Source organism: Gopherus flavomarginatus, chromosome 3, assembly GCF_025201925.1.
Source record: "Gopherus flavomarginatus isolate rGopFla2 chromosome 3, rGopFla2.mat.asm, whole genome shotgun sequence".
In the NCBI taxonomy this organism is placed as follows: domain Eukaryota; kingdom Metazoa; phylum Chordata; order Testudines; family Testudinidae; genus Gopherus; species Gopherus flavomarginatus.
Window position 1 is genome coordinate 10,329,646 of NC_066619.1, and position 26,681 is coordinate 10,356,326.

The 26,681-nt window shown below is 38.7% G+C and overlaps 1 protein-coding gene across 3 annotated transcripts in view; it reads left to right on the forward strand.

Moving 5' to 3' along the window:
- The window catches only part of PIK3C3 (phosphatidylinositol 3-kinase catalytic subunit type 3), a 132,730-nt gene that overhangs the window by 90,560 nt on the left and 15,489 nt on the right, over positions 1 to 26,681 (forward strand). For all 3 annotated transcript variants that reach the window (XR_007773106.1, XM_050943569.1, XM_050943570.1), the window contains 2 exons: positions 5,503 to 5,671; positions 11,782 to 11,872. Coding sequence is in view for 2 of the 3 variants with exons in the window: in XM_050943569.1 (XP_050799526.1) it covers positions 5,503 to 5,671; positions 11,782 to 11,872 (260 nt within the window). In the remaining variant the exon portion in view is untranslated. The remainder of the gene's footprint in view (positions 1 to 5,502; positions 5,672 to 11,781; positions 11,873 to 26,681) is intronic.

Consider the following 26,681-nt stretch of genomic DNA (forward strand, 5'->3'; position numbering starts at 1 on the left):
TAGAACCCCAAAATCCTAACTCCTTATCCCCAGAACTACTTAGGACACTGTCACTGCTTTTCAAAGTTAGACTCCTCCCTCTCTTCCCCCATTGGCAATATCTTGTTTTGGGACATTGGATGGTCACTAAGACAGGTCTTAATGTATTTAGTGTTGTGGAAGTGGTTTCAGGACCTAATTTAAAAAAAAAAACATACTTAATTCAGAAAAAAAAATATACACTTAATTTAATTGAGCAGAACAGACTACTTAATCTTCAACAATTACTTATCTGTAGATTGCATTCCACAAAGAGAGCGCGCGTGCACACAGAAATATCCTTTGTGGGAAGCTTCAAAATGACCACAGTAAACCAAATAAAGTGTCCACCTAGTTAATATCCTGTCTTTAGTAGGGGCTTGAATCAGATATTTCAGCTGTGTCTTGGGGCCTAATTCTCCATTTCCTTATACACGTATAACTTGTTTGATCCTCAGAGTGGTTACAGTGGTGTAAGAGGTCTGAGTTAGGCCCATCTGTGGCTCAGAATTATTTTTATTCAAGAAGACTCAGACACTTTGCATTATTCTCAGAGCTGTGGACTAATCACTGGTGAATTGTGAAGTGTAATTTGGGAAATTAAAACTACAGAGCAAGATGCCAGAGGATCTGAATTGTTTAAACATTATCTTTCATGGTTTAGTCCTGAAAACAGACTGTTTATTAAAAGTAAATTATTTGTATCATTAATTTATATAAACCTATGTCAGCTGGTAAAATGTTAATCTGGTTTGAACTACATTTTTTTAGAAACAACCTAGTTCCCTATGCAAATGTATTAATTAGCATCTCTTATTCTGTGTTTACAGCATTAAATACAAACATATTTAGTCACAAGAGTTTCTTTTGTTTTATCCACTTGTCGTCTCTTGACTCTTCAGGATGACAGGTTTGAATAAATGGACAGAAAAAAAAAAACCCTCAAATGCCTTAGTTAAACATACTTTATTACTTTGATATATATCAAAGCCTACTTCTTTAAAAACTAAGTTTATAAAAATGAACTTCAAAAAGTGATTCGCTTCACTAGTCATTCACTTTATTGGGTCTTTCTGATTGTTAAGGAGGCTTTTTGAGCACCAGGTTCCTTATGACTGAAAAACTAATGATTGTGGCATTTGCCAATTACTGATTGCTTTGTATGCTAATTAAGCATCTTTGTAGTCTCTATGAAAGCTGACCGTTATAAAATGTATGTATCTTGGATTGAAGTCCAGGCTCATTAGTTGTTCATCCAGTTATAAAGTATTCAGGGAGGCATGGCTTTCTGAAAATATTAATGGTTCTGATTTTTAAAACTGGGCACCTAAAAGCTGTCAAAACAGGGCAATTTTTACGTTCAAGTTAAGCTCGAGTCCATATTTATGAGACACCTTTTTAAAAAAAACCTTGCACATATATGATTTTGAAAAAGGCTTTCTAGATGTGTATTCAGTGTATGTTAGGTACTGCATGTGGTGCAAACTGTGTGAAATCATACCAGGTCTCTTCCATCTTGAATATACTTGGTTTTAAAATCTTCCCCCTATGTTACCCGAGGTTCTTTCAACCCAAAGCTCTTTGGTACCTTTTACTCTGTGCGAGGAGGTGTCAGGAAATAAATAGGGGAGACACGGCTGTCCAACCGATAGCTGGCTGGCACAAACAGGACAACACAAGAATGCTTTCACTTAAAGCTAAACTTTACTAGTCTCAAGCACTTACACATGTCTGCAACAAGATTAGTAAAACACCCCCAACCCTTGATAATTACCAAAGCTGAGGCCTTGGCTACACTCACACTTTACAGCGCTGCAACTGGGGTGTGAAAAAACACCCCCCTGGGCGCTGCAAGATACAGCGCTGTAAAGCGTCAGTGTAATCAGGGCAGCAGCGCTGGGAGCGGGGCTCCCAGCGCTGCACGCTACACCCGTAAGGGATGTGGTTTACATGCAGCGCTGGGAGAGCTCTCTCCCAGCGCTGCTGCTCTGACTACACTCACACTTCAAAGCGCTGCCGCGGCAGCGCTCCCGCAGCGCTGCCGGGACAGCGCTTTGAAATTCCAGATGTAGCCATACCCTACGTGTGGCTCTCGAGTGACACAGCGGCAGGCTTCTGGTGGCCAAATCTTCCGTCTGTTGGTGAGGACTGCAAGATGTATCCAGAGGGAGAGTCCAAAGAGGGTCCCCAAATGAGTCCAACTATCTCAAGCTTTTCCCCCTTATTTATACATCAGTAATAGAATGACATGTCCCTTAAAGAAATCTTGTTAAGTAAGCCATTTAAATGATCCAGCAAGACGTTCCTTCTGATTGATTAACCAGGTGTGGGTTTTTCCAGAGTTTGCAGCGTTGAGACCCCAATAGACATTCCTGGGGCATATCCTGCTCTTTTAAAATGCATGTATCAGCAACTTCAACACAGTTCTTATCAAGCTGAACACGGGGTCAAGCTGCCCTTTCTGTGGCATCCAAAACTCCCCGCCCCCCTCCTGCCTTGGTCGAGCTGAGACTGTTTAATAGATTGCTTTTAACAATAAGCCATACTGCTTTTAGGCACTTTACTGATTTACCAAAGTCTCTCCGTAAACCTATGCCCTACAGTTCATCCTCTTGGCTGTTTCTATCTAGGTTTAAATTACAGTAATGATGGAACTTTAACTTTTTCCACTGAGAAACTATTCTACTGGTTAATAAACTTCTGTAGAAAACCTTCCTTGTATTCAGCTTAAATTTTCAAGATATGGACCTCCTTGGACCACTCTAAATGATTCCTCTCCCCTCTCTCCTCCCCATAGTGCTTGTTTCAAAAGGTTCTAGTCTCCCGTCATCCTGCTTTAGCCATCAGTTAGGCAAAAACTCACTCATATATATTGTTCCTCTAAGAGTTTCTTATGAATCAAGTCTCTCTAGTCCATTAATCATTGTTGCTTTTCTGAACTCCTTCCAACCTTGTTTATGCACTTGGGTTCAGTGTTGTCAGAGATAGTTTGAACAAAAAATCATGAAAAATGTATTTGCTTTTTCATAAAAATATTGAGCAGATCTATCACTTGGACAAAATTGGGAAATTTTTTTCCCCAAAAATATTTTGCAAGAATACCTTTTTCCTCATGTGTGATTGACTTATTCCAGTTAGCAAGTATATCCTATAGACTGAGAAGAATTAGAATTTATTCTGTATATATGAAAGGTTATTGAATAACTCTTTATTTGTAGCGGTTTACAAACTTTCTGATGATTTTTAAATGTTAACTATGTGTAAATATTGGTACTTCATTGGCAATTCTCACTTCCCAAGGTGAGGTTGAGAGTTGTAGTAATTGTTAGTACCACGAGAGAGTTTGCATCTCTTAGTAAACGTTTAAAACAACCACATTGACAATGCTGTTCATTTTTTATTACAAACAAAATGTGTGACTAGAATTCAAAATTTGCATAGGCCCTGATCTTGCATAGACTTACTCTGTTCTTACAACCAAAGGTGTGAAAAGGTCTGTCATGGTTCCTTATAATGGCTCACAGCTAAGAGTGCCAAGTTCAGGTCAGATGTCAGAAATCAGGACAGACACCCCAGACTGATGGTATATTGGATCATTAGATTTCACCTAGCCAGTAACAAAAGTGTACTCCTGGATCACTATATTTTTTACCATGAAGCCACAGACAGTGTCCTTTAGGCTCTCTGGAGCCTACTTTACCTCCCAGACGGACTGGACTTAATGATGAAAGGTTGTTAAAACCAAAATGCACCTCTCTAGATTACTTCCAGCCCCAAAGGGCCGGCCAGTTCCCAAAATATGCTCAAGATCTTGCCAAAGACAATGCAGTAGCTAATCCTTCAGTAAACTAAAAGTAAAGATTTATTAATTAGGAAAAAGTAATGAGTTATAGCAAAGTTAAAGCAGATAAAATACATTACAGGTGAATTAGGGTTTGTAGGTTCAAAATAAAAGCAGTGATGTAGCAATCTGCTAGTCTCATAGTCTTTTCATAAATTCTCTCAGGGTTTTCCCAAAGTGGATATGGGAAACTCTGTCTTGTATCTGGAAAGCTCCCTGACAACATCGTAACAGATCAAGAGATGACAAGATCATTCCCAAAGTCCAGTATTTATAGTTGAAAACAGCCTGTCATCTGTTTTTAGCATAGCGTGTATCCGTAGATTTCACTTTGTTGAGCACACTGCTCCCTGTGCTTTGAAGTCAGCATTCCTCCTTGCTGAGCAACTTTAGACAAATGAATTCACAACTAAATGCTGACACATGTTGTTCCAGAGTTAATTAAATAGAAAGATAGCAATCACAGATAAACTTAGTGTAAATGTAATTAACGGAACATGTGCCATGTCTGACATCTTCCTTTGTTCTATTCTAACAAGTGGATACAATTGCATTAATATTTCCTCTGATCTAGGGTTATTTACTATAGCGCATGCATAATAGCAAATGAGCAACAGGATATAGCCAAATTTAACAATTCAGTTACACTTTATAAGTTGATTGGTTTGCAAATTACAGTGCCTTTTCACATTCCTCTGAGGTTCACAGACAGGTGAACCACCTATTGCTTTGAATCTAAGATGATTTCCCTGTGTCACAGTGTTTACAGGATCAGGGCCATACATATTTTTCAAACCTGGAACTGGTCAGCCTAGGTCTTTAGTAATATTGGAAAGAAAGTCACTTGAGTAATAATCAAGATGAGATAATCACTGCATTTTAATACAAAGAAAAGTAAATTACTAAATGGACTCTTAGATGAGCTTCTAAATATACTTTTAAAATTCGAATCGTAGCACTAAACTTTGGAACATTTTCAGAGTGAACAGTGTTAATTATATACATGGAGTTTAACCACATTCAGACACCTGTTAGAGAATTTACTTTTCAACAGCTTCAAACATTTTGTTGGTCAGTGATTTCAAGTGGGATCTAAATCTTCTGTTCTGTACTGTGGCTTGTGAGGCTTATCTTCCTCCCAGGAATCACAAAGCTGTAGTGTTAAAACAATACTCTTTATGGGGAGAGAGTGAGCAATCAGTGGTAGAACTAAAAGCAATGTAAAATCGACATTAAGAGTATTTTCAGTTAGTGAATATAAAGTTGTGCAATAGATTATCACTAATCCCCAGAGTTTTCTTTAAAATTACCATCTGATATCTGTTTAATGGCCTATGTAAAATAAGTTCTATCTCAGTTCAGTTATGGCACAACCTCAAGTGGTGCACACACTGGAAACATCAGCAAAGATGCCAATAACTGAATGGACCTAGGAGACTAGCTTTCAGCTCAGACAAACATAATTTGGAATTGAGAGAATCCAAAATCTGAATGTTTAGAATCTACAATGAAGGACATTCACAAAGATACTTGGATAAAACTTTGAAGTGTGGTTCAGTTAATATCTGCTGATCTGACTTTTTTTTTACTGTATTAAATTTAATAGTAGAAAATTACAAATTTGCATTTTTTGCCTAATACAGGTAAACTGTTTCACATCGATTTTGGTTACATTCTGGGTCGTGACCCTAAGCCTCTGCCTCCCCCAATGAAGCTGAATAAGGAAATGGTGGAAGGTATGGGAGGCACTCAGAGTGAGCAGTACCAGGAGTTCCGTAAACAGTGTTACACAGCTTTTCTACATCTCCGCAGGTAGCAACACTATTTCTGTGTTAATTGCTTGATCAACGGTGGGGGGGTGCCATTTTCCCCCAAAAAACATGAAAACTTATGTATATTCCTATTGGTGTCTACGATGCTATAAAGAAGAGAGACTAAGAGATGAGAATTCTTGAGTTCTAATCACGCTTTTGGCACTGACTACCCTTCTGTAGCATTTGTCATTATAAAGTATCTTCTGTCCAAAGGTCTCAGATTTCTTTAATTTAGTTTTGCAACATTTCTGCAAGGTGGTAAATGATGATGTATTCAGGAGATGTGTTCTTCTGTTGCTTAGCAAATCTTGGAATGTTTTCTGGTTAGGCAAATTGGTGTCTTGGGTGATCACTGATGAAATACAGAGCCTTTCATTTCTTGACCACAGCTCCCAAATTCAGATTAGTAACAGCCAAACACATGTATCCTCTGTTGGCTGGTCAGTGGACTACGTGAGTTGATTTGGTAATCTTAATCCTATTCCTGCAGAATAAGTATTCACTTCTCAGAATCCACTATCAAATGTTGGCAATAGTAGAATCTTCTAAAAGATTTGAACTGGCATAGAGACTAAACTACCACACTCCCTCCTTGCCACTAGAATGTCCTCTTTCAGAGTTCAGGCACAGGATAGGAGAAGCTTGCATTGCCATTGTCTGTCTTGTGGACAAATAAGACTTTTGTTTTCCATTGCTAAGCACCTTTTACCATGCCCTACAAAATGCAGTTCAAATATGTTAAATAATAAATAATAATTGGAGATATACCAATCTCCTAGAACTGGAAGGGACCTTGAAAGGTCATTGAGTCCAGTCCCCTGCCTTCACTAGCAGGACCAAGTACTGATTTTGCCCCAGATCCCTACATGGCCCCCTCAAGGATTGAACTCGCAACGCTGCGTTTAGCAGGCCAATGCTCAAACCACTGAGCTATCCCTCCCTCTTGTTTGTCCTTTGGGTGGCAGAATGGCTCAGCTGTTGCCCTCCAGTCCTGTTACAACAGTGAGCAGGTGAACAGTTTCTCTATTTGCCAAGTGATTCAGGAAGTCTTCCATGGAGATATACAAATTCGACTTCAGTATCTGGATTGTCTAGTATAAAATACTCCAAAGCCTAGAAAAAATGTGTATTGAACAATGTTGATCTTAAAAGGAGGCAGACAAGATAATGTGAAATAATTGCTGAAGAAATGTAAAATGTGTTCTCTCTTATTGAAAGGAGTAAAAAAGTAACTGCTTTTATAAACTGTCATTGATAATGGATTAGCAGCAATTCAGTACAATGAGAAAACAAAGACAAGTTATTAATCAGCAGCCACAATAACTCCCATCACTCCAGAGAATAATCATGAAGGGATTAACGTGTGTACTCTGCATGCAAAGTATGTCAAAATTGTTTGAGAACTGAAGTTATTATACAAAATACTCATTTCCTATGTTTCCATCGATTCTTTAAAGAAATGTAAATTGATGTTCGCTATTTCAGTGGAAAAAGCTTTTAAATTTCTGCGGGATTATCTATTGAATTAACTAGTTAACACAATGATTGGCAACAGAGGACATACTTAGTAGCATGATGTGTACTGATACAGTAATTTTTATACATAATTAGCATTTTAAAATATTAGTTTAAATCCCTAGGATTGTAGTTGTATTTGAAGATGATTTATTTCTTCAGTATATGTACAGTTTAATGTGAAAGTATTTTTATTATACAAAGAAAAAATACTAACTTGCTGTTCTAGATAAATCTGTCATGTTCGTAGAAGTTCTTAGGCTCTTGATGTGAAAGGCATAAGGACTATACTATATGGATCTTAATAGCACATTCTTAGTATCTGTGACTCAGAATAACTGTTAGCAGGAATGTGCACTTACAGAGAAAGCTAATGGATTAGAGAATGGAGGACTAGGCTGTTGTCATTGTGCAGGCTGGTATAAAAATGTGTTTGATACACTAACAGTTGTATAAATTAATCAGATTATTTAACCTATTTTTTTGCTTTTTAGCCAATTAAGATTGAAGCAAATTTTGTATTGCAAGTCTAATTTTCATTCCCATTCACCCCGAACGAAAAACAAAGTCCCTGAAACATCACATGCTGGGGGAAAAAACGGACGTCATAGTGCTGTGATATTAATAAAAAAAGTTCTTGTCCATTACTTTACTTTTTGCAAAATTTTCTAATATTTCTGTGGCTTATCTCCAAAGTGGCTTGGCTTATGATATCCAGTTTAATTTTGTTGGCCTTGCTGAGAAGTGCTTTTGAGGCATTTTTGTTTTGTCTTGTTTGTTTGTAGTATTTGTGTTTTATTTTGTTTCAGATTATTCCTGGGGCAATTAGAATTGTATTCACCTTTTCATAAGTTTATTATTCTAAAGTAGCCGGGAACTGGTAAACTAGGGATTCATCAGAGCCAGGGATATATAGGCCATGACTCAATAAGGTACTTAAGTACATAGTTAAATACCTGCTGAATCAGGGCCTTACTGGCAAAACATAGAAACTCCATAACTCAGTCACATGAAGCAAGGAGTTTTGCTGCTCATTTAGAAAAAATTGTCTGGTTAGCATTTGTTGGCAGTGATGAAGAGAATAGTTTAGAGAAACTTCATAGAGATTCCCAGGTTACATATCTGCTGACCTGGAATATGAGAGTTTGAGAGAACCTGAATGTCCTTCATGAAAATGTGTTTTTGCTTTGTTTGTTTTTTGTTTTAATTGATTGGGGCTTTTCGAGTAAACGGTCTGACATAAATTCAGACTCCCTCCCCTCCTCCCGAACATGAATTCAGGATCAGTGCTTGTAAAGTGCTTGTACTGGTCCTGAAAGTGTTTGTTTTTATTGATCTGTATAAGTGTGATTACGCCTGATAAATTGTGAGAAATCCAAACTTAAAATTGAGTCAGCCTAGATGGAATTTATAATTTCCTTCTAACTCAACAGTGATGGGTGTGTGGGTTTTTGGTTTTTTGGGTTTTTTTAGTAGTCAAATTCTCTTACATCTAGAGTCAATGATTTGTGCTTCATAGATTGAAAGCTTGGAAAGAGTTCCAAGTTTTTGTTTGGAGTGCTAGCATTGCTGGATGCTAATCGTTGCAAGTGAGGCAGAAGGATGGAGGAAAAAAATAAAAGATGGTAATTGGAATGATGCTATGATTAAGATCCACTTAATGCCTCAGCTTGCCAGGAGTAGAAACAAATAGTGTACGTAGTTCTAAAATTGTAAATGACACTGGTGGTTTTTAAGATATTGGACTTTTAAAATTGTTACTGATTCCTTTTTGGTTTCAGGGAAATCATACCTAAAGCCAATGTAATCCCTCTGTGAACTCATCCTTGGTTTGTAGGAGTTGAAGGCAAGAAAATCAAGGCTTTAAATGCATGATTATAGGGATTCTCACATTTTTCAGCCCTATCCCTATAGTGTTAGGAACATATGACTTGAAGTTAGCTAATGGAATACTTCATTCTTGCATGGTTTATTGAAGAGCCTAAAGACTCAACTGGTTTAGGACCTCAGCTGGGAAAGAAGCCTGTAATAAGATTAAAATTGAGGTACATTTAGGATGTAATGTTAACAAATTGATTTGATCTGAAATACTTATAAGAGCACAGCAGAAGTAACACAAGCTTGTGTCTTGTGAAAGCTGGCATTGAAGGAATTTGAAATCATCTAAGCAGTTTTTATAAGGGTTTTTATGATGTATTTGAAATCAAGTGCATAGAAGTGGGAAATATAGAAGCAGTTGGAAGGGCTGCAATTGAAATGCATGCCAGTAAAATCCAAATAGACAGAAGGGCAAAAAGTCTAGTTTGGCTGAGCAAGGGTACAGAGCAGCAGGAATAATGAGCAGAAAGCTTATTGCTTTTAAAATATAAACAATCTGGTTAGGAAAAATAAGACACGTTAAGGATAGTTGAAGAAACAAAAACGTGTCAAATTTAAGTGGCATTTCAACTAATTCAGAAGGGTTACTTAAATATTTATGGTAGAAAGAATGTAAGACCTTTTTCTTTTTTTTCTCTTCCCTGGTAAAAACAACTTCAGATATGAATGAGATTTGTTAAAGAATCTTTCTTCTGCCTATAAAAGAGAAGTGAGTTTGTGGAATACTCTTTAGGTGTTAGTATGCAGATAACAATGGTCTTGGGGCTTATCCAGCTCTCTAAATCTGTGGACATTAATGAGGTAGATCGTCCAATCCATATAATATACATTTCACAAATTTTAAAAGTACATGACTATTCTAAAAATATATTTTATTTCTATTGAATTCCATGATTGGTTGGATTCCTGAAAACAGAGAACGGGCAAAAATAAGAGCAGTGTACAGAAAAGTCTTGAAATGTAATGGCTGAATATTTTGGTTTAAGGGCTAGATTCACAAAAGGGAACTTTGACATTGCAATGCTTAGCTGGAGTTTGCTCAGTACAGAACCTGCAGAGAATTTAGTTGCCAAACGCCAGCGTGTGTCTGCTGAGCATGTAGGAACTGAGATGATTCAAAGGCTTACAACTTGGGCAAACGTGGGCACGTTTTTATGAGGATTGCAAAAGACACATCCCTAACACCCAGGCAACTGCTCTGCTGAATATTCCATCTTTTAAGCAGAGCCATGATAGAGCTTCTCAGCATAATGGTGGTTGGATTTTTTTTTAACATGTCCAAAACTTTCCCTAATGTTGTTTCAACAGTTTCCAAGAAATCCCGCTACCTCATTTGCCCCCTTTCCCCTCCTCCCCCCAAAATGAGCTTGAGGCAGACACTGAGCATTGAAAACTTCAGCCTGAATGATTAAACTTTACAAAGTTCAGTCATTTATAAAATAGGTCTCATAATGGAACGTGTCAGGTAACTTACCTGTAAACAGTGATTATCAGCTCTGCATATAAAAAACTTCTTAGGTTTGCACACAATGGAAACGTAAACATTTTGATACATAGGAGGGTACTGTTAGTTCATAAAAATAAATACCGTTTATGATTGTTTTCTTTGGAGATCACTCCTGTCCTTTCTTCTTTTGTACGATACTAAAATGATCAGACAATAATTTACACATTGATGCATATGATCATTGTCTTATTTGTATTCAGAAGCTGTACTAAAATTATTTTGCTCTTTTGAATTTCCTTTCCATCACCTTCTAAGCTCCTAAAATGCTTTTATAAAAGGCATCTTCCAAATTGAGTAGGTTCACATTTTTTTCCTAAAAGGAGAGAAAACTAGTTCTGTGGATAGAGTAAAGAAGGAACCAGTTTGTAGAATAGCTCAGAAATTATCTTCTAAAATAATGACTTGCAGTTAATTTCCTGCAATGGCAAAATGGTGGTCTTTAAAAAAAATTCATGAATACCTCCAATCACAGCATGTTAAATTGTAACTCTGACAGCTGCAGTGCTGCTTCTTTTTAATGGTGATAAATGACCTTTTGTGTCTCAGATGTGCAGCATACTTACCCAAGTTATTACAGATTTACTGAGCAGCTGCAGTCTTAGCTCTGGTTAAATCAGGTGGTTAAGGGACATATTAATCCTGTTTAAATAACTTCCCATACAAGATCTTAAAAAATCTTTTTTTCATTTGTAAAGATTCCAATAATTTTAAGAATGTTAATTTAAGTAGATTTCACCGTTGTATAGCTATTAGATGGAATGTCCCTTTTTAAAAGAATACACTTTGGGGTTCCTTTCATCTAGTGTATTTCTGTATGTCAGGTGGAATAGAAAGGTACAAAAGAGATTAATGTTCTTGACTCCAGAAATATTTGCTGCTATAATCTGTATTACATAGATCTCCAGCTATATATTCCTCAATGTTTTTAGATATTTAAAAGAAAAAAAATGGAGCATATCTGTGCTCCAGCTTTTGAGATACAAAGATTAAATTTTTCAGTGCAAAACGAACTGCAGAGCCATTGCATTCATAACAAGAATACATACCCAACTAATGGGTTACGTACAAATCATCTCTTTTGAGCATTACCAACTCACATTGCCCAAGGCGGAGGTGGTGTGTGAGAAATGATTTAAATAAGGGAAAAGACTAATACAGGAGACTATTGTCAATTAAAATGTTTTTCTTTCTGCTGCTTTTCTCATTAGGTATTCCAACTTGATCTTGAACTTGTTCTCCCTCATGGTGGATGCAAATATTCCAGATATTGCTCTTGAACCCGACAAGACTGTGAAAAAGGTAATCACAAAACTTTATTAGATAGAGTAAACAGATGGTGTACTTCATAATGTTTTTAAGTAGTTCAGATAGGGCAATCTGCATGTAATTATGACCTCTGGACTACTCGTTCCCAAAATGATGGAGCTCAGGCAATTCACAGAATCACTGAAGTTAGAGATGGAAAATACCTATTGAGTCATCTAGTGCATTCACCTGCAAGCACAAGAATATTTGATATTTTACACGTATTAGGCTATAATCCAGTCCAGTGTCCCAAATAATGGGGTTTTACCATTTAAAAGGAGTATCGTAGTTTAACTAATATGTATAAATATATGGAGCGTCAACTCATCGTGCACACAATCTCTTATGTTCATAAGAATGTAGGAATTGCCATACTGGATAAGAACTGTGGTCCATCTAGTCTAGTATCCAGTGTGACAGTGACAAATGCCAGATGTTTCTGAGAAAAATGCAGGAAACCTCTTGGTAAATGTGAGAGAAACTACCGCCTTGTGAATGTCTCTTCTTAATCCCCACTAGCCATACTAAATAATGACACTAGATATTTTCCACTCGTGTAATGTCCATTGATTATGACAGGGTCTTTCCCATAGTAGGCTACACATAAGTTTCAAACTCATAACCAATACACACTGGTCAATATTATACTGCTATAGCAAGGATCGGCAACCTTTGGTATGCAGCCCACCAGGGTAAGCACCCTGGCGGGCCCAACCGCTTTGTTTACCAGCTGCGTCCGCAGGTTCAGCCGATCATGGCTCCCACTGGCCATGGTTCACCACTCCAGGCCAATGGAGGCGGCGGGAAGCGGTGGCCAGCACATTCCTCGTCCCATGCTGCTTCCTGGAGCCCCCATTGGCCTACCTACAGTGGCGAACCGAAGCCTGTGAGAGCCGAGATTGGCTGAACCTGAGGACATGGCAGGTAAACAAATCGGCCCAGCCCACCAGGGTTCTTACCCTGGCGGGCCACGTGCCAAAGATTGGTGATCACTGCGCTATAGTGTCATCTTGCATCTGGAGAGCTTAAGGGTAGTTAGGAAGCATAAGAAACAGTCAGAGGTCAACACCCCACTAGTTAAGTTGGTTTGATCTCTGAAGCATGAGTGTTTTTTATTTTATTGTATTTTATTTAAAGTTACATTAACTGTTCTACCTTGGAGTATTCTTATTCATATAAATGTTAGTCGGGGGGGGGAGGGGGAGGTAGACAAGGTTATTTTAGGAGGTTGCAGTATTGTCACCCTTCTGTGCCGCCTTCAGAACTGGGAGGCCAGAGAGTGGCAGCAGTTGGTCGGGCGCCCTGCTCTGAAGGCAGCACCCCACCAGCAGCAGTGCAGAAGTGTGGCAATACCGTATCATGCCACCCTTACTTCTGCACAGCTGTCTTCAAAGCTGGGCGGCCAGAGAGGGCGGCTGCTGACTGAGGGCCCAGCTTTGCAGGCAGCAGCACAGAAGTAAGGGCGCTAATACCGTGCTATGCCATGCTTTCTTCTGTGCTGCTACTGGCAGAGGCTCTGCCTTAGCTGCCACTCTCCAGTTGCCCAGCTCCGCAGGCAGCTCCACCACGAACAGCAGCACAGAAGTAAGGGTACCAGTACTGCAACTCTCCCTGCAATAACTTTGCAACCCCTTCACACAATTCCTTTTGGGTCAGGATCCCTCCAGTTACAACACCATGAAATTTCCGATTTATATAGCTGAAATCATGAAATTTACAATTTTTAAAATCCTATGAGCGTGAAATTGACTAAAGTGGACTGTGAATTTGGTGGGGCCCTAATTACATTACATTGATAGTGTAGGTAAATGTTGTTTTTTATAACCTCCACTGTAAATCAAGATATCTTTTGTCTTAGTTGTATTCAAGACTTCAATAAAAAGCATGTTAAAAGAAATTTATATTCCGTATTTGTCATCAACAGCAGTTTTCTATCAGCATAGTGAGCTGTTGAGAGTTCTCCATAATGCAGAAAGAGTCAGAATTTTATTTTTAATGGACACTTTTTTTATGTTTTAACATAACCAATGTTATCCAAATTATTTTAAGTAGAATAAAGTTCATTGCATCATTAAGGGGAAAGATTTATTTTTTTTTAATGAAGTCACCAGACTTGGGGGGTCCAAGCGGATTGTGTTCTAATTCCACTTCTGCCACAGGCATCTTCTGTAACATCAGAGAATTAGTTCAATCTCTTTTCAGTAGGGCTGGCCGAAAAAGCAGAGTTCTGTTTCACAAAAAAAAAAAAAAAACAAGGTTTCAGAACTTGTTGTTCTTCCATATCAGCAAGAAAAAGACCTTCTGAAATATTATGTGGAAAAAAACAAGACATTTATTGCAGAATATCTGGGAGCCAAATGGTCTGAATTCGGCAGAGCAGGGACTTGAATTTAGGTCTCCAACATCACAAGTGAATTCCCTCTGACTGGGCTATATAAAGTCAGATTCTGATTTCAAGAATCTATGGGTTTCTGGTGCAAGGTTTTGGGTTTTTTTTTTATCATTGACGGAAACAGTCATCAAGAAATATAATTGGCAGTTGTACCAAATTTCAAAAGTCTTGGTCCTTTTCTCATCTGAAGCCTTCAGGTTCTGACATACCACTTACTTCAATCTCATTCATCTCTGTCAGGAGTTCACTGTTGCTTGACTTAATAGTATTCATTCTCTTCTTGGACATTCTCTCGTGAGCTTCCTGACATTGCTTTTATCAAACTCACTCTTACAGTGTTCGTTGCCAATTAGGATACAGCATTCTTGCTACTTATTAATACCTTGGCATCTATGTCTTTCATAAGATGCTCTGTCCTGTGGTTTCTCCCTCCTAGCTGCCTCTTGCAGTAAAATACTAGAACTGACACAGTACCCGCAACCTATTTTATGAATACTTTAAAAGAAAAGCACATCAGTTCCATCATTTGAAATGCTGCTTTGTCAGGAAGGGAAATACAGTGCTTACAACTATCAGTTAAGCCAAAAAAACCTACGGTAACAGGGCATATTAAAGTCATCTTGGTTTCTCAGCACAGCAAGATATTCACCAGTTCTGTAAAATGGTCTGGATTCATTCTTGATATTCTCAGAAGAGTAACTAAGGCTCCTTTATTAGATTGAATTTATTTGTTCAATTTTGTTGCTGCTACTTTATTAATCACATTTTTCTTACGTGGTTATTTGTTTTTTGGGTTTGGTTTTGTACTTGTATGTCAGTATTCAGGTTTTCAAACAGATTTCTATAGCTTCAAAATACTCTACTGCTTAGAAGCCAAGAGAACCATTCCTTCCCATGGATTTTAATGATTATAGTTTAAATATTAGACTTTGAATTCACTACTAGATTTTGTGAGAAATTCCATTTTATAGAAGGATCCAATCATCTTTAAGGAAAATTTGAACCTACGTCCTCTCTTCAAGGCAGAAATTGGCTTTATGACCTAAAAAAAAAAAAAAAAAAAAAAATCTATAGTTCTATCCAAAGCTACAGTTACATTGATTTTTTAGGAGATTCTACACTCTGTTTGTTGACTTCATTTTTACTTTTAAAGAAAAAATAATTATACACTGTTAGCAAAACTTTATGAAGAATCAGGCACCATCAGAAACATTATCGTGGTACTCTGTAGAACATGGATAAATCACTGCTAGATTCAAGACAAGATTGTTGTTGTGGAGATACCTGTATTTCAATTACTAAACATGCAATGGCCAGTCTGACATCAGTTATGGGAGCTTTTTAATACTAATAACAAAGGAACTAGCTGTTTTATCTTTATGTTGAGTGACAAGCTTGTTCAAAGTAATTTAACAAGATAATACTGTACCTCGTAGGAGAATTAAATAGATGTTTTCAGGTTTTCAAGTTGATTTTTTTTTTTTGGAAGCTTTGAACACAAAATCCATATATATTTCAAGAAACTCAAATTAGCTAAAGATCCGTTTTGGACTGACCTGTAAAATTAAATTACATTTGGTGTCTGAGTAAAGTCAATAGCCATTTCAGCCATAATTTCACCTTCATGGAAGATTGAAGTGAAGATTTAAAAACATTTTGTTTGTCTAACCAATCCCCTCTGCCTCTTAACGCAGACGGATGTTCACAACCAGCATTTTCTCATTTAGGACCGAAGTAAGTACTCAGATTCTGCTGTTCTCAGTTTTACAATGGCTATACTTTTAATGATGGGCTAGTGATCCAACAGGGCTGCATTCAGAGAGGAAAAACATGATTATCTGCTGGGTTGGCTGAAGTAATGAAGTAAACTCAGCAAGAAAATAATGTTTAGGTTAACCCTCTTTTAAACATGAAGAGGAAAAAGAATATTTTTTTAATTATGTTGGTGATTAAATTATAATGAAATATGTGGGGGTTAAGGGAAGTAGAATGCTTTAAAAAAAAAAAGCTGATGCTCATAATCATGAAGCAAGAGAGGCTTACTGAAAAGGGTTATATGCTTTAATTACTGTAATGAAGAATTCAGTTGCTATAGTGATCCAGCACACAGAAGTATTTTCGTAAACACAACAATAATGCTGTTAATATCAAATGGGTGTAGATTGCTCTAACAGTACTATGTTTATATAAATAGAGATGGCAGGGACTGGAAGATAAAGGAACGTGTTTATCTTTAGACATCTGAAATTACTCTACTTCTAGCTAAAGCTAGTGGAGGTGAATCTACAACTATATTACAGCTCTTGGTTTCCAGTGAACAATATATGTTGAGGGTGCAGGGACTATGAAGCTCACTGATGGAAGGAAAGATTTTGTTATGAAAGCATGTTTGTGACCAGAGAGATGTCTGACAGCAAGTTAAGACATCATGCTGCCAGGCTATGGGTTCAAGTCTAACGTGCAAACTTTGCATATTGAGCTGACAAAGAATACATTCTCAGAATACATGGGAGGAGGTGGGATCATGTACACGACTGCAGCAACACATTTGGTATTCAGTGTAAGTGTGTAAGGTATCAGCGATCTCATCTCTCTTATTTATTACTGGTTTGTGGGTGAGGACTTCACCAAAAATCCTTCTTTAGCTTTTTTCCCCCAAAAAAAGCTTCAGAATACTCTATTTTAGTAGTAATTAAAAAAAAAAGGAATTAGTAAATCTTTTAAAACACCTCTCAATATAAAACTTTCTTCCTTCACCCCTGATGTTATGCTTATCATTATGGCACAATATAAAAATCAAAGTAAAACACAGTACAAATAAACTCTGAGGCTTCCATTTTTTACAGACTGAGTTTCCTTTCATTCTTGTACTTCACCACCACCTTTCCATGAATAAACAAAGCACATACTAAGAAGGTGCACTTGCTGTATTCCCTGTAGGTGTATGCAGATGAATTGTGAGCACAGTGTACCTTTTTTTCCTGTTCGTGCGAATCAGGATGTGACACAGTCGGTTGACAAGGAGCTGCATGAAAGCAGATTCCATGGAATGAAATCAGTCTTTGATTTTACTATAGTAATAGTGAAATAATACAATATGGGGGGAGAGGGGGTGTTAAGTAGACTTTTTTCAGAAAATGCTTATTTTGAGGTTAACAGTTGGTTGTCACTAGAGATGCCCTTTTGTCACTAGAGATGCCCTTTAAGTGAGAAACCAGAGGTTCAAAATTATGACCCTCTAAACCATAGTTAGCACCATATACATGGTATGTTCCTTCTCTCTATGAAAAGCCTAAAGAATTAAGAGGAAAATATCAGCAAGCTGAGGTTTGGACAGGAAGGCAAGTTCTTAATAAATTGAGGCTGCTTTCTCCAAAGAATCATCATCTTTCCTGTAATGTGTTATATCTCAAGGGACTAACTGGCAGAATGTAATTTTATAATCAACCTTCAAATATAACTGAAAGCAAATTGCCCAGATATCACTTGAGTCCGATAGCTGTGAAATACGGGAATAGGGAAGAAAAAATGGAAATAGCAGCATGTCATGTACAGCTTTCTGTAAAATACGTATAGATTACACCTGTTTGACATGGTTTATGGCACAGGACGGAGCAAGTGAAGCACAGCTTCCTGTCTACCTCATCTGTGAAGATTCTTTTGCATTCTTTATTCAGAGAGGAAGATATAGTGCCAAATTGTGACTTTTGCTGTTTACCAAGATAGGAAAACTGTAAGCGTTATCAGGTGCTATGGGTTTTGAACTCTGGCCTGGCTGAGTGAGAGCCTTGCCCTCTGTACCAATGCACTGCAAAGTCAGATGAAGGAACTGTAGCTATCACCCCACTACCAGAGGCTACACCCAGTGTCTCAGCTGGGTCAGGTGACTAGCAGCAGACTCCTGATTGGACACCACTGGCTATAAAGCTTCCTGTTCCTATCCCACACCTTATCTGAGCAACTACTTGGTAGGTCTGCTGTTGACCAGACTCCTGAGATCAATGTTCTGCTTCTTTGCCTGGTTGTCACTTGTCGCTCCTGTTATCACGCTTTCTGACTGACTGCAGCCTGACCCTTGGCATGGCTTCTTACTCCAGTTCTGTCTTAATCTTTGATGTGTCTCCTGATTCCTACCCTGGCACTGACCCTTGGTGTAGCACCTCACTCTGACCTTTGGCTTGACTTCGGACTGCGGCCCTGAATCCATCCTTGGCTGACCATTAGGTCATACCGCTCCATTAGGGGCCCTGACAGCAAATACAGAACTATATGGACTTGATTGTTAAAGCACCAACAACTTCCAGTGACTTTAGCTGGGGATGTGGATGCACGGTACTTCTGAAAATCAGGCCCTGTCTTTTTACTTATTTTCAATAACAACCATCTTTTTCAGGTTCAAATCTCTGAAAGCAAATTGATGCTAACATAATTGGACAGTCTTATGTTTAATATCAGATTCAAAAATTAAATTGTATATATTTTGTGGGTAGCACTTAAGAAAGTTAAGTGAGTTCTTTCCAAGTCAAAATTTCCCCAATTTTCCAACTTTAAAAATATTCTGTTTCCATATATGTATAGTACATGCCAGGCTGTGAACCTCCTCAGGCTCAGGGAAAAAAGCTCTCTTGCTGCCTCTCAAATTTGTACAGGACTAAAACTAAATGTAGTACACAGAAACACCTAACCGATAGAAAGGTAAATCCGTGAAACTCAGGGAATAATGCCCCTTCCCACACCACCCCCCACAAAAAAATGAGCATGCAGCCTTGGGAGCACTCTTAAGACTCCTAGTCTTGACTACAACTAGCAGGAAGTCTCAGCATTAGATAATATCAGATGCTTCAGCATGAGACAAATGGCTCTGAAGACCATAGTTGAAGACTAGCAGCCTTAATCTTTCTCACCTCTGGTCTCCCCATCTTCTCCTCCCATCACTACTTATAAAGGAAACAGTCAGAGGGACTAGCACCTTCTTCATGGTTCCCCACCCCTCTGCATGGAACTCGCTTGCAATTTGCCATCTCTAGTTGTAGTGCTTTCTAAAGACCCACTTTGCCCACAGAATTTCACACAATTAAAACTAGAATGAGAAGTAAAAAGTTTTCCCCAGTGCTGTGCCGTTCCCCCCGCCTCCCGGCAAGGTAATCCCTCTTTTCTGAATCTTCCACTTTATCTTTTTTTGGCCTGTTTTTGCTAAATCTGAAGATTTCCAGAATAGGGACTGCCCTAACATTATAATAATGCCTGCATCTGTGGTTTCCACTCCATGCATCTGAAGAAATGGGTTTTTTTCACCCACAAAAGCTTATTCCCAAATAAATCTGTTAGTCTTTAAGATGCCACTGGACTCCATTTGTTTGGTTTTTTTTAATTTATGTATGTTACTCTGCCATTGTATAACTAGTAATCATAATATAAATGCCTTTTTTTCCTGCCAACACAGCTTGCTTTCAGTAAAGTGCAGCTGCTACAGTAATTGCTAATTGTGGGGTGTTTTTTTTCAAATTAAGCAATTCTATATTTTTTTAATAATGATTGAAATCTGCAACCAATTTCAAAGCCAGTAACTCAAAAGGGGGATCGTCATTCTCCAGATATAAGGAGAGCACCGCATTGTCACACTTAGAAAAACAATTTTTAAAAAAGCCTCCCATTTTCAACAGAACAGCCAGATGGCTTGTATCTGTCCTTCATAGTGAATATGACCTTTAAATTAGAAAACATCAGGGAAGAGTGATTCATCGACACACAAAGAACTCAGCAAGCATTAAAGAATACAATGCTCTAATTGACTGAGCTCTGCTTCAAATGTCCATTGATTACAGTAGATGTCACTATTGTTTCATTTATAGGTCAGGATATGTTAAATTCCCTCCGCCCCCAGCAAGCAGTTGTTAACTACATATGGGTAGTTAAGTATGTGCAGAAAGGCAGTGAGATTCAGGTGATTCAAGTGGAGCAATTTTCTTGCTGGAGAATATAATAATGCTTGGCACTTACAAAGCACTTTGCATGTTCAAATCCCTGTGCAAATATTAACTAATCCGCACAATACTACTTTGAAATGAGTAGGAGAGTTTGTCAGAAAACAAGGAAAGGGGGAGGCTTTGTTTTTTTCATTGACATTTCACAGGTTGAAATCTTCTGCATCCATAGTATGCCCCCATTTTACAGACCAAAAAATGGAGGTCAGTGAAGTGATTTGCTTTAGGTTACAGAAGTTGTAACTGACAGCCTCATCTAGTGCCCACTGAAGTCAATGGGAGTCCTTTGGTTCAGGAAAAACCAACATTAATAATCCTTCTCTCTTGTACTTGGAGATCCTTGGTAAAAGGCAGTATAAAGTACTTTATCAATAAGTAATTCTCTTAGTACATCTGCGAGGCAATTAGGTGTTATACACATTTGATAAATAGATAAGCTCCAGAGATTCTCTGCTCTAACCACTAGACAGCACTTCATATCAATGAAGTGACAGATGTGGGGCATCTGATTTGCATTTGAGATGTCCCAGTAAGTCAGTACCATGCCACAAGTCAGCTATAGTATGGCCTAAGAGATGGCTGACGTGTTGTGATTGGTAGGGAACATTACTGCATTAAAACTGTCTGGGCTTCACTAACCTCCACTAATTAACAATCCAGTAGTAGAAATCAGTAATCTGGAAGTAATGTTTGTTCTTGTGTTTGCTGGGGTTCTCAGATGTAAGACTGCATGACACAAGGCACCTGGACAACATGAGAGGCCAGGATGCACATAAACATATTGGAATGCCGGTAAGCATGCAAAGCTTGCCAGGCATTCATTCCAACCATCCAGGACCAACATGTTCTTGTCATGTCAGACACCACCACCACAGTCTATGTAAGCAAGGGGGGACAAGATCTTGAGCCATGTGTCAGATCGCTACATACCTTTGAGAATGGTGTATCACATACTATATTCTTTTGACAACAGCCTACCTACCCAGAACATGAAAACTGATGCTCTCAGCAGAAACTTTGACATCAACTGCAAATGGGAGTTGCATGACTCTGTAATCACGGACATCTCTGGCTGATGGGAAAAAGATGTGAGGGATCTTTTCACATCCCACAACAATACCAAATGCACCCAGTGTTGTTCAAGGGGAGGGACTGGCCCCCCTGTGATTGAGTTTGTCCTAGTCCTCAATTAGTCTGACCAGACAAATTATGCCTCCTCCCTTCCCCCTACGAATAATCCACAAGATCAGATGGGAGAAAGCAACAACCATTCTGATCGCCCCTTTCTGGTCTTGCCAGTTTTGGCTACCACTTCTCTGCATGTCAAAGAACCTGCCACTCATGCTTCGGATGTTCCCAGAGCTACTGACCCAAACAGCAGCAAACTGATACCCAAACCCATACACTCTTCACCTGACGGTTTGGTTTTTGGATGACACTCCACTAGCGCAGGAACGCTCTCCGGCAGTGTGAGATGTCCTCTCAAGCATCAGGAAGGAGTCCACAAGACGTTTGAATCTAGCTAAATAGACACGTTTGACTACCAAGGCCACCTGGCAGAACCTTGTCCGTGAAGCAGTGAGCATTCTACTACTCTTGGAATATTTTCTTTATCTGAAGGACTTGGGACTGGCCCTCAATTCCATTAAGGTGCATGCAGCTGCCGTTAGTGCTTTTCACCTGCCGGAAGACAGTCATTCAATCTTTACCCATCCATTAACTGCATTGTTCTGGAAGGGCCTTGTATGAAAATACCCTCCCATTCAACCTATGTCCCTCTCCCCCCCGGGACCTTAACCTTGCCCTCAGCTTGTTGACATCTGCCCCTTTGAACCTATGGCCTCATGGTCACTCTCTCCTTTCCATTAAAGTCTCTCTTCCCTCATAGCCATTAAATTGGCTAGGAGGGTTGGGAAATGGGGAACCATGATTGCTTAATCCCCTCTTTCATCACTTTCCATAAAGACTTCCCCCTCAAGTTCCTGCCCAAGGTGGTTTTCCATTTCCACCTCAATCAACACATACATTTACCTACCTTCTTCCCCAAGCCTCGAATGAGGAAAGAAGGCTTCACTTATTAGGTGTTTGAAGGGCATTGGCTTTTATCTTGAGAGGATAAAACCCTTTTGGAAATCTCCTCAGCTTTCTTTTGCCATAGCGGAGAGAATGATAAGGCAAGCCATTTCCAGCCAAAGAATCTCCAAGTGTGTCTCGGTTCATTACGCATTGCTATCTTGCTATCAATAATCGGGACGATCCCCACTTTAAGGGATTCGGGCCTATTCCACAAGAGTGCAAGCATCAGCTACAGCCACATTCCACAACATGCCCCTCATGGACATATGCAAGGCAGCCACATGGAATTCGTTACACACTTCTTCCACGGACTGTGCTCTCGTCCATGGTTCCATGATGGATGCTTCATATGGAGTAGCAGTCCTGCATTCCACAGTCTTCTCCCACATAGGTACTGTTTTTTAATCACCCTCAGTGGAGTACAATAGGGACCATCACTTGAAAAAGAAAACAAGGTTACTTATCTGTAACCGAAGGTTCTTCGAGAGGTGTGGTCCCTGTCTGTATTCCAAACCCACCCTGCTTCCCCTCTGCTGTAGATTCAACAGCTCTGTGGTAGAGAGAGAGAACAGGAGATGCCGGCGGTATGCTGTGCCCTTTATTGTCTTGGGTGAGACCACAAAGCGGCTCAGAGCACATGCAAGGACTACCACACAGTACTATTTTCAAAAGCTCAGCCTCCTGGCACATGGCGCATGCGCATAACCCCTCAGTGAAATACAGATATCAGCCACACATCTCAAAGAACCTTCAGTTACAGGTGAGTAACTTCATTTTTCTATCCATCTCTGTAAGAACTGCAGCTGTAGAGAAAACCTTACCGAAAATTGTAGATGGTTTCATAGAAAGTGTAATCTATTCGATATGGTACAATTTTTGCCTAAAAACAAAAGCTGTGGTCTTCTCTGGAACACTACCTAGGTAAATTTATCCAGGTGAATGCAAGAAACGTCTGAATAGGTGAAAGAATTAACTATTTTTTACATAATACTGTAGAGCAGAGATAACCAGACAATGCACATGTTCAGGGAACTATGAAGTGTGGTAGGAGTCAAGGCAGAAACTTAAGACTAGATTCTCCATCTTGAACGCTGAATGCTGACTGTCATAAACAACTTTAGATGCAAAACAGTAAAAATCCCTGCACAAAGCATTCTAGTATCTGTATAGAATTTGATATCAAATGCCTTTCTTTAAGTCCTAGCAATGGTGCTGCTGGTGTATACATACATGTGTAGTATATGGCTTAATCAAAAGACTGCTTTTTCATCTGCATCAGTGGTTTTCAACCTATGGTCTGTGGACCATTGTGGTCTGCAGACTGTTTTAAGATTTCCAAAGGGGTCTGGACCTCCATTTGAAATTTTTTAGAGGTCCGCAAATGAAAAAAAGTTGAAAGCCGATCTAGTTACTCAGTTCTAGACACACAGATGTCTAAAGTGTCACTAGCTGCCTTTGCAATGAGTGATTCTGTATTGCAATGATCAAATTATTAAGTAGCTAATCATAGTCAACACCTGCAGTGCTACTTAACCTTGCTGGAGGCACAAGTAGCAGACAGCTTTCACAATGACTGCCTTATAATTAGTCTGTGAAATAAATATCAATCAGAGAATTTAAGGAAAAAGGTTGTCATATGTACTATTCAGTCAAAATGTGAACACTGGTTTCTTTTCTCATTTAACTACATGGAGCATTCAAGCCACTTTGGATAAGCATTAAATATTGATAACATATTGCCCCAAAGAACTAGCTCAAGGTTTGCAAAATATCTTGAAAATTTTAGGCTTGAACTCGCACCGCAAGTTACTAATCACTTCAGGCATAGATTTTTTACAATGAGTGTGATTAACCATTGGCACTAACTACCAAGTCAGCTGGTGGATTCTCCATCTCTTGAGGTCTTGAAATCAACCTGGATCTCTTTCCTAAAGGTATGCTTTCATCAAACACAAGTTATTTGGCTTAATAAAGGGATAACTGGGTGAAATGTAATGGCCTGTAATGTATGAGAGTTCTGATTAGATGTTTTAGTGATCCCTTCTGGTGTAAAAATCTATTAATCCATTATTTGGGGAAGTCAGATCTGTGGCCATGGGAAATATTCAATTCTTGCACAAAAATTTGGTGGAGTGGGCAATAACTATGCATTGGATTGGTTATTTTCTCTGTATTCCCAAGATTGTTACTGTTTCTAACAAAGCAAAACAAATTACAAATTTAAACTAGTACACATGAATTTTGTACTAGATTTCATCAAGTTAACTTTCAACAAACAAGAAGAAAGAAGTCCCATGTAGCAGACCTTCCATGGTCAGTACTTGTGGGACAGTATTCAGACTTTTTTTCCCCTTCAAAGTAAAATTAAAATGTTACATTTTAACACGATTTCCAGACACACACACACACACACACACACACACACACACACACTTGAGATAGCCTAGTGTCCTAGTGGTATTGTTCTGCATGGCCATGCAAGCAACTGAAATTCAGTACATTGAGAGCATGTTGCACAGGTGCTCCTGCACTAGCTCTGGCTTTCTGTGAACTTTTATGTGACATTCAAGGTGTTAGCTTTAACTTGCAAGGCCCTAAACAGTTTGGAACCTTGTCACCAAGTGAGTGCCTCCCTCCCTGTGTGATGCTGCCACAAATGAGATCTGTGGCCGTTTCTCAGTTGGACAACATTTAATGCCTGCAAGAGGGAACTGGTAGCAGATCACACCGCATGAGAGTTATTTGGCTTTGGAACTAGTTTTCCTTTCTTTGTCCCCCCGGAGCTCAGATTTGTTAAGCTACTGAGCAAGCTACAAAGCCAATCTTTTATCTCAGGCTTTTGGTGAATATTTATGTGCAGTCAGTCCTTTTTATATTGTTTATTAATATACAGCTAGCCATCCTATACTGCTTTAGAGATTTTTTTTTAATGAATCTGGAGAAAATAATTACATTTCTAGCCTACACCTCAGCTCAGGCTAGCAGTGTTGCAGAGGCAACGTGGTTAGCTCTTTGGGAAACAGAAGGATGTATGTTGCTCATATGCAACTTCTCTGACTGCTTTAAGGATCAGTGCTGCCTGCCTTAAAAGGGAGTCCAGTCAAACCAGAAACAGTGCAGTGTAGACCCTCAGACTGGTGATAGGTAAGACTTGTATCTTTAACAATAACATTGTAAATTATTTTCCCTGATACTTACCTGTATATTTCTTAAGCTTACTAAGAAAAAGGAATCCTAGCAAAATAACTAATACTTTAATGTCTTAGTATGTATAAGCATGATGAATCGAGAAATAAACTGTTACATGCCTATGGAACCAGCAGGATGTGTGAAATGTGTTCTCGCTTCTTTTGTAAAACACTTGAAATTCAGTTATATGACACTCTGTTTACTTCCATCCACATGGAAATTATTTGCACTACAGGTAAAATATTCCCAATAGCAATAACTCAGATATAATTTATATAGTTGACCCAGAATTTCCAACTAAGTGTGGCTTAGGCCATGTTAAAACAAATATTGTATGAATTTTTTCTCTGTTGGACAAAGTAGAAAGAGGCTTTGTTTGATACTCTCTCTGCAGTCTCTCCAATTGCTGTGAAACCTGTTTGGTGCAGCAGTCATGGAATATCAAAGAGCTTTGGCGCATATCAGTTAAAACAAATTGTTGTCCAGCATCACACTGCTTCCTAGCCCTGTGCTGGGTCAGTGGCTCAGAGAAGATTTTGAGGGGAGTATCACCTGCTAAATCTCCAATTTCATCTCCTGTAGCATTTTTGTTTCTTGGATGTCTCCCAACCATTTACTGATCAAGTCTAACCCAGTTTTGTCTGAGATCTGTTGAGATCACACAGCTAAGTGGCTTTAAGATTCTATTGCAATTTTCCTTTTACTTTCTTTGATAGCCAGCTGAGCTCACATTTTAGGTGGGCCTGCAATGAACAAAACAGAGACAAGATTTTTTTGCCTTCTATTCATTTCCTTCATGCATAGAATTTAAATAATGAACAACTTCTTCTGTTTGTCTCCATGCCTTCATCCATGCTATCCCTTGCTCACAAAAGGGCCTTCCTTACTTCATCCTCATGGCCTGACTCCACCCCGCAGTCAGGTTGCTTATGAAGACTATAAGAAACATACTGTCATTGCCATGCTTGAGGGTAACTGGAGTATAGCTTTGTCATAATCATATGTATTTGTTAACTTAACTGTTTATTTGTTGTTCTCTTCTCCCTACCTGTTATCTGTTCTTGGGACGAGAGTTGTGCTCTTCTGTATTTGGAAAATTCCTAGCACACCCTGCTTCCTACCAAAAATAATTTTATTATTAATTTACCGAAAATACAATACA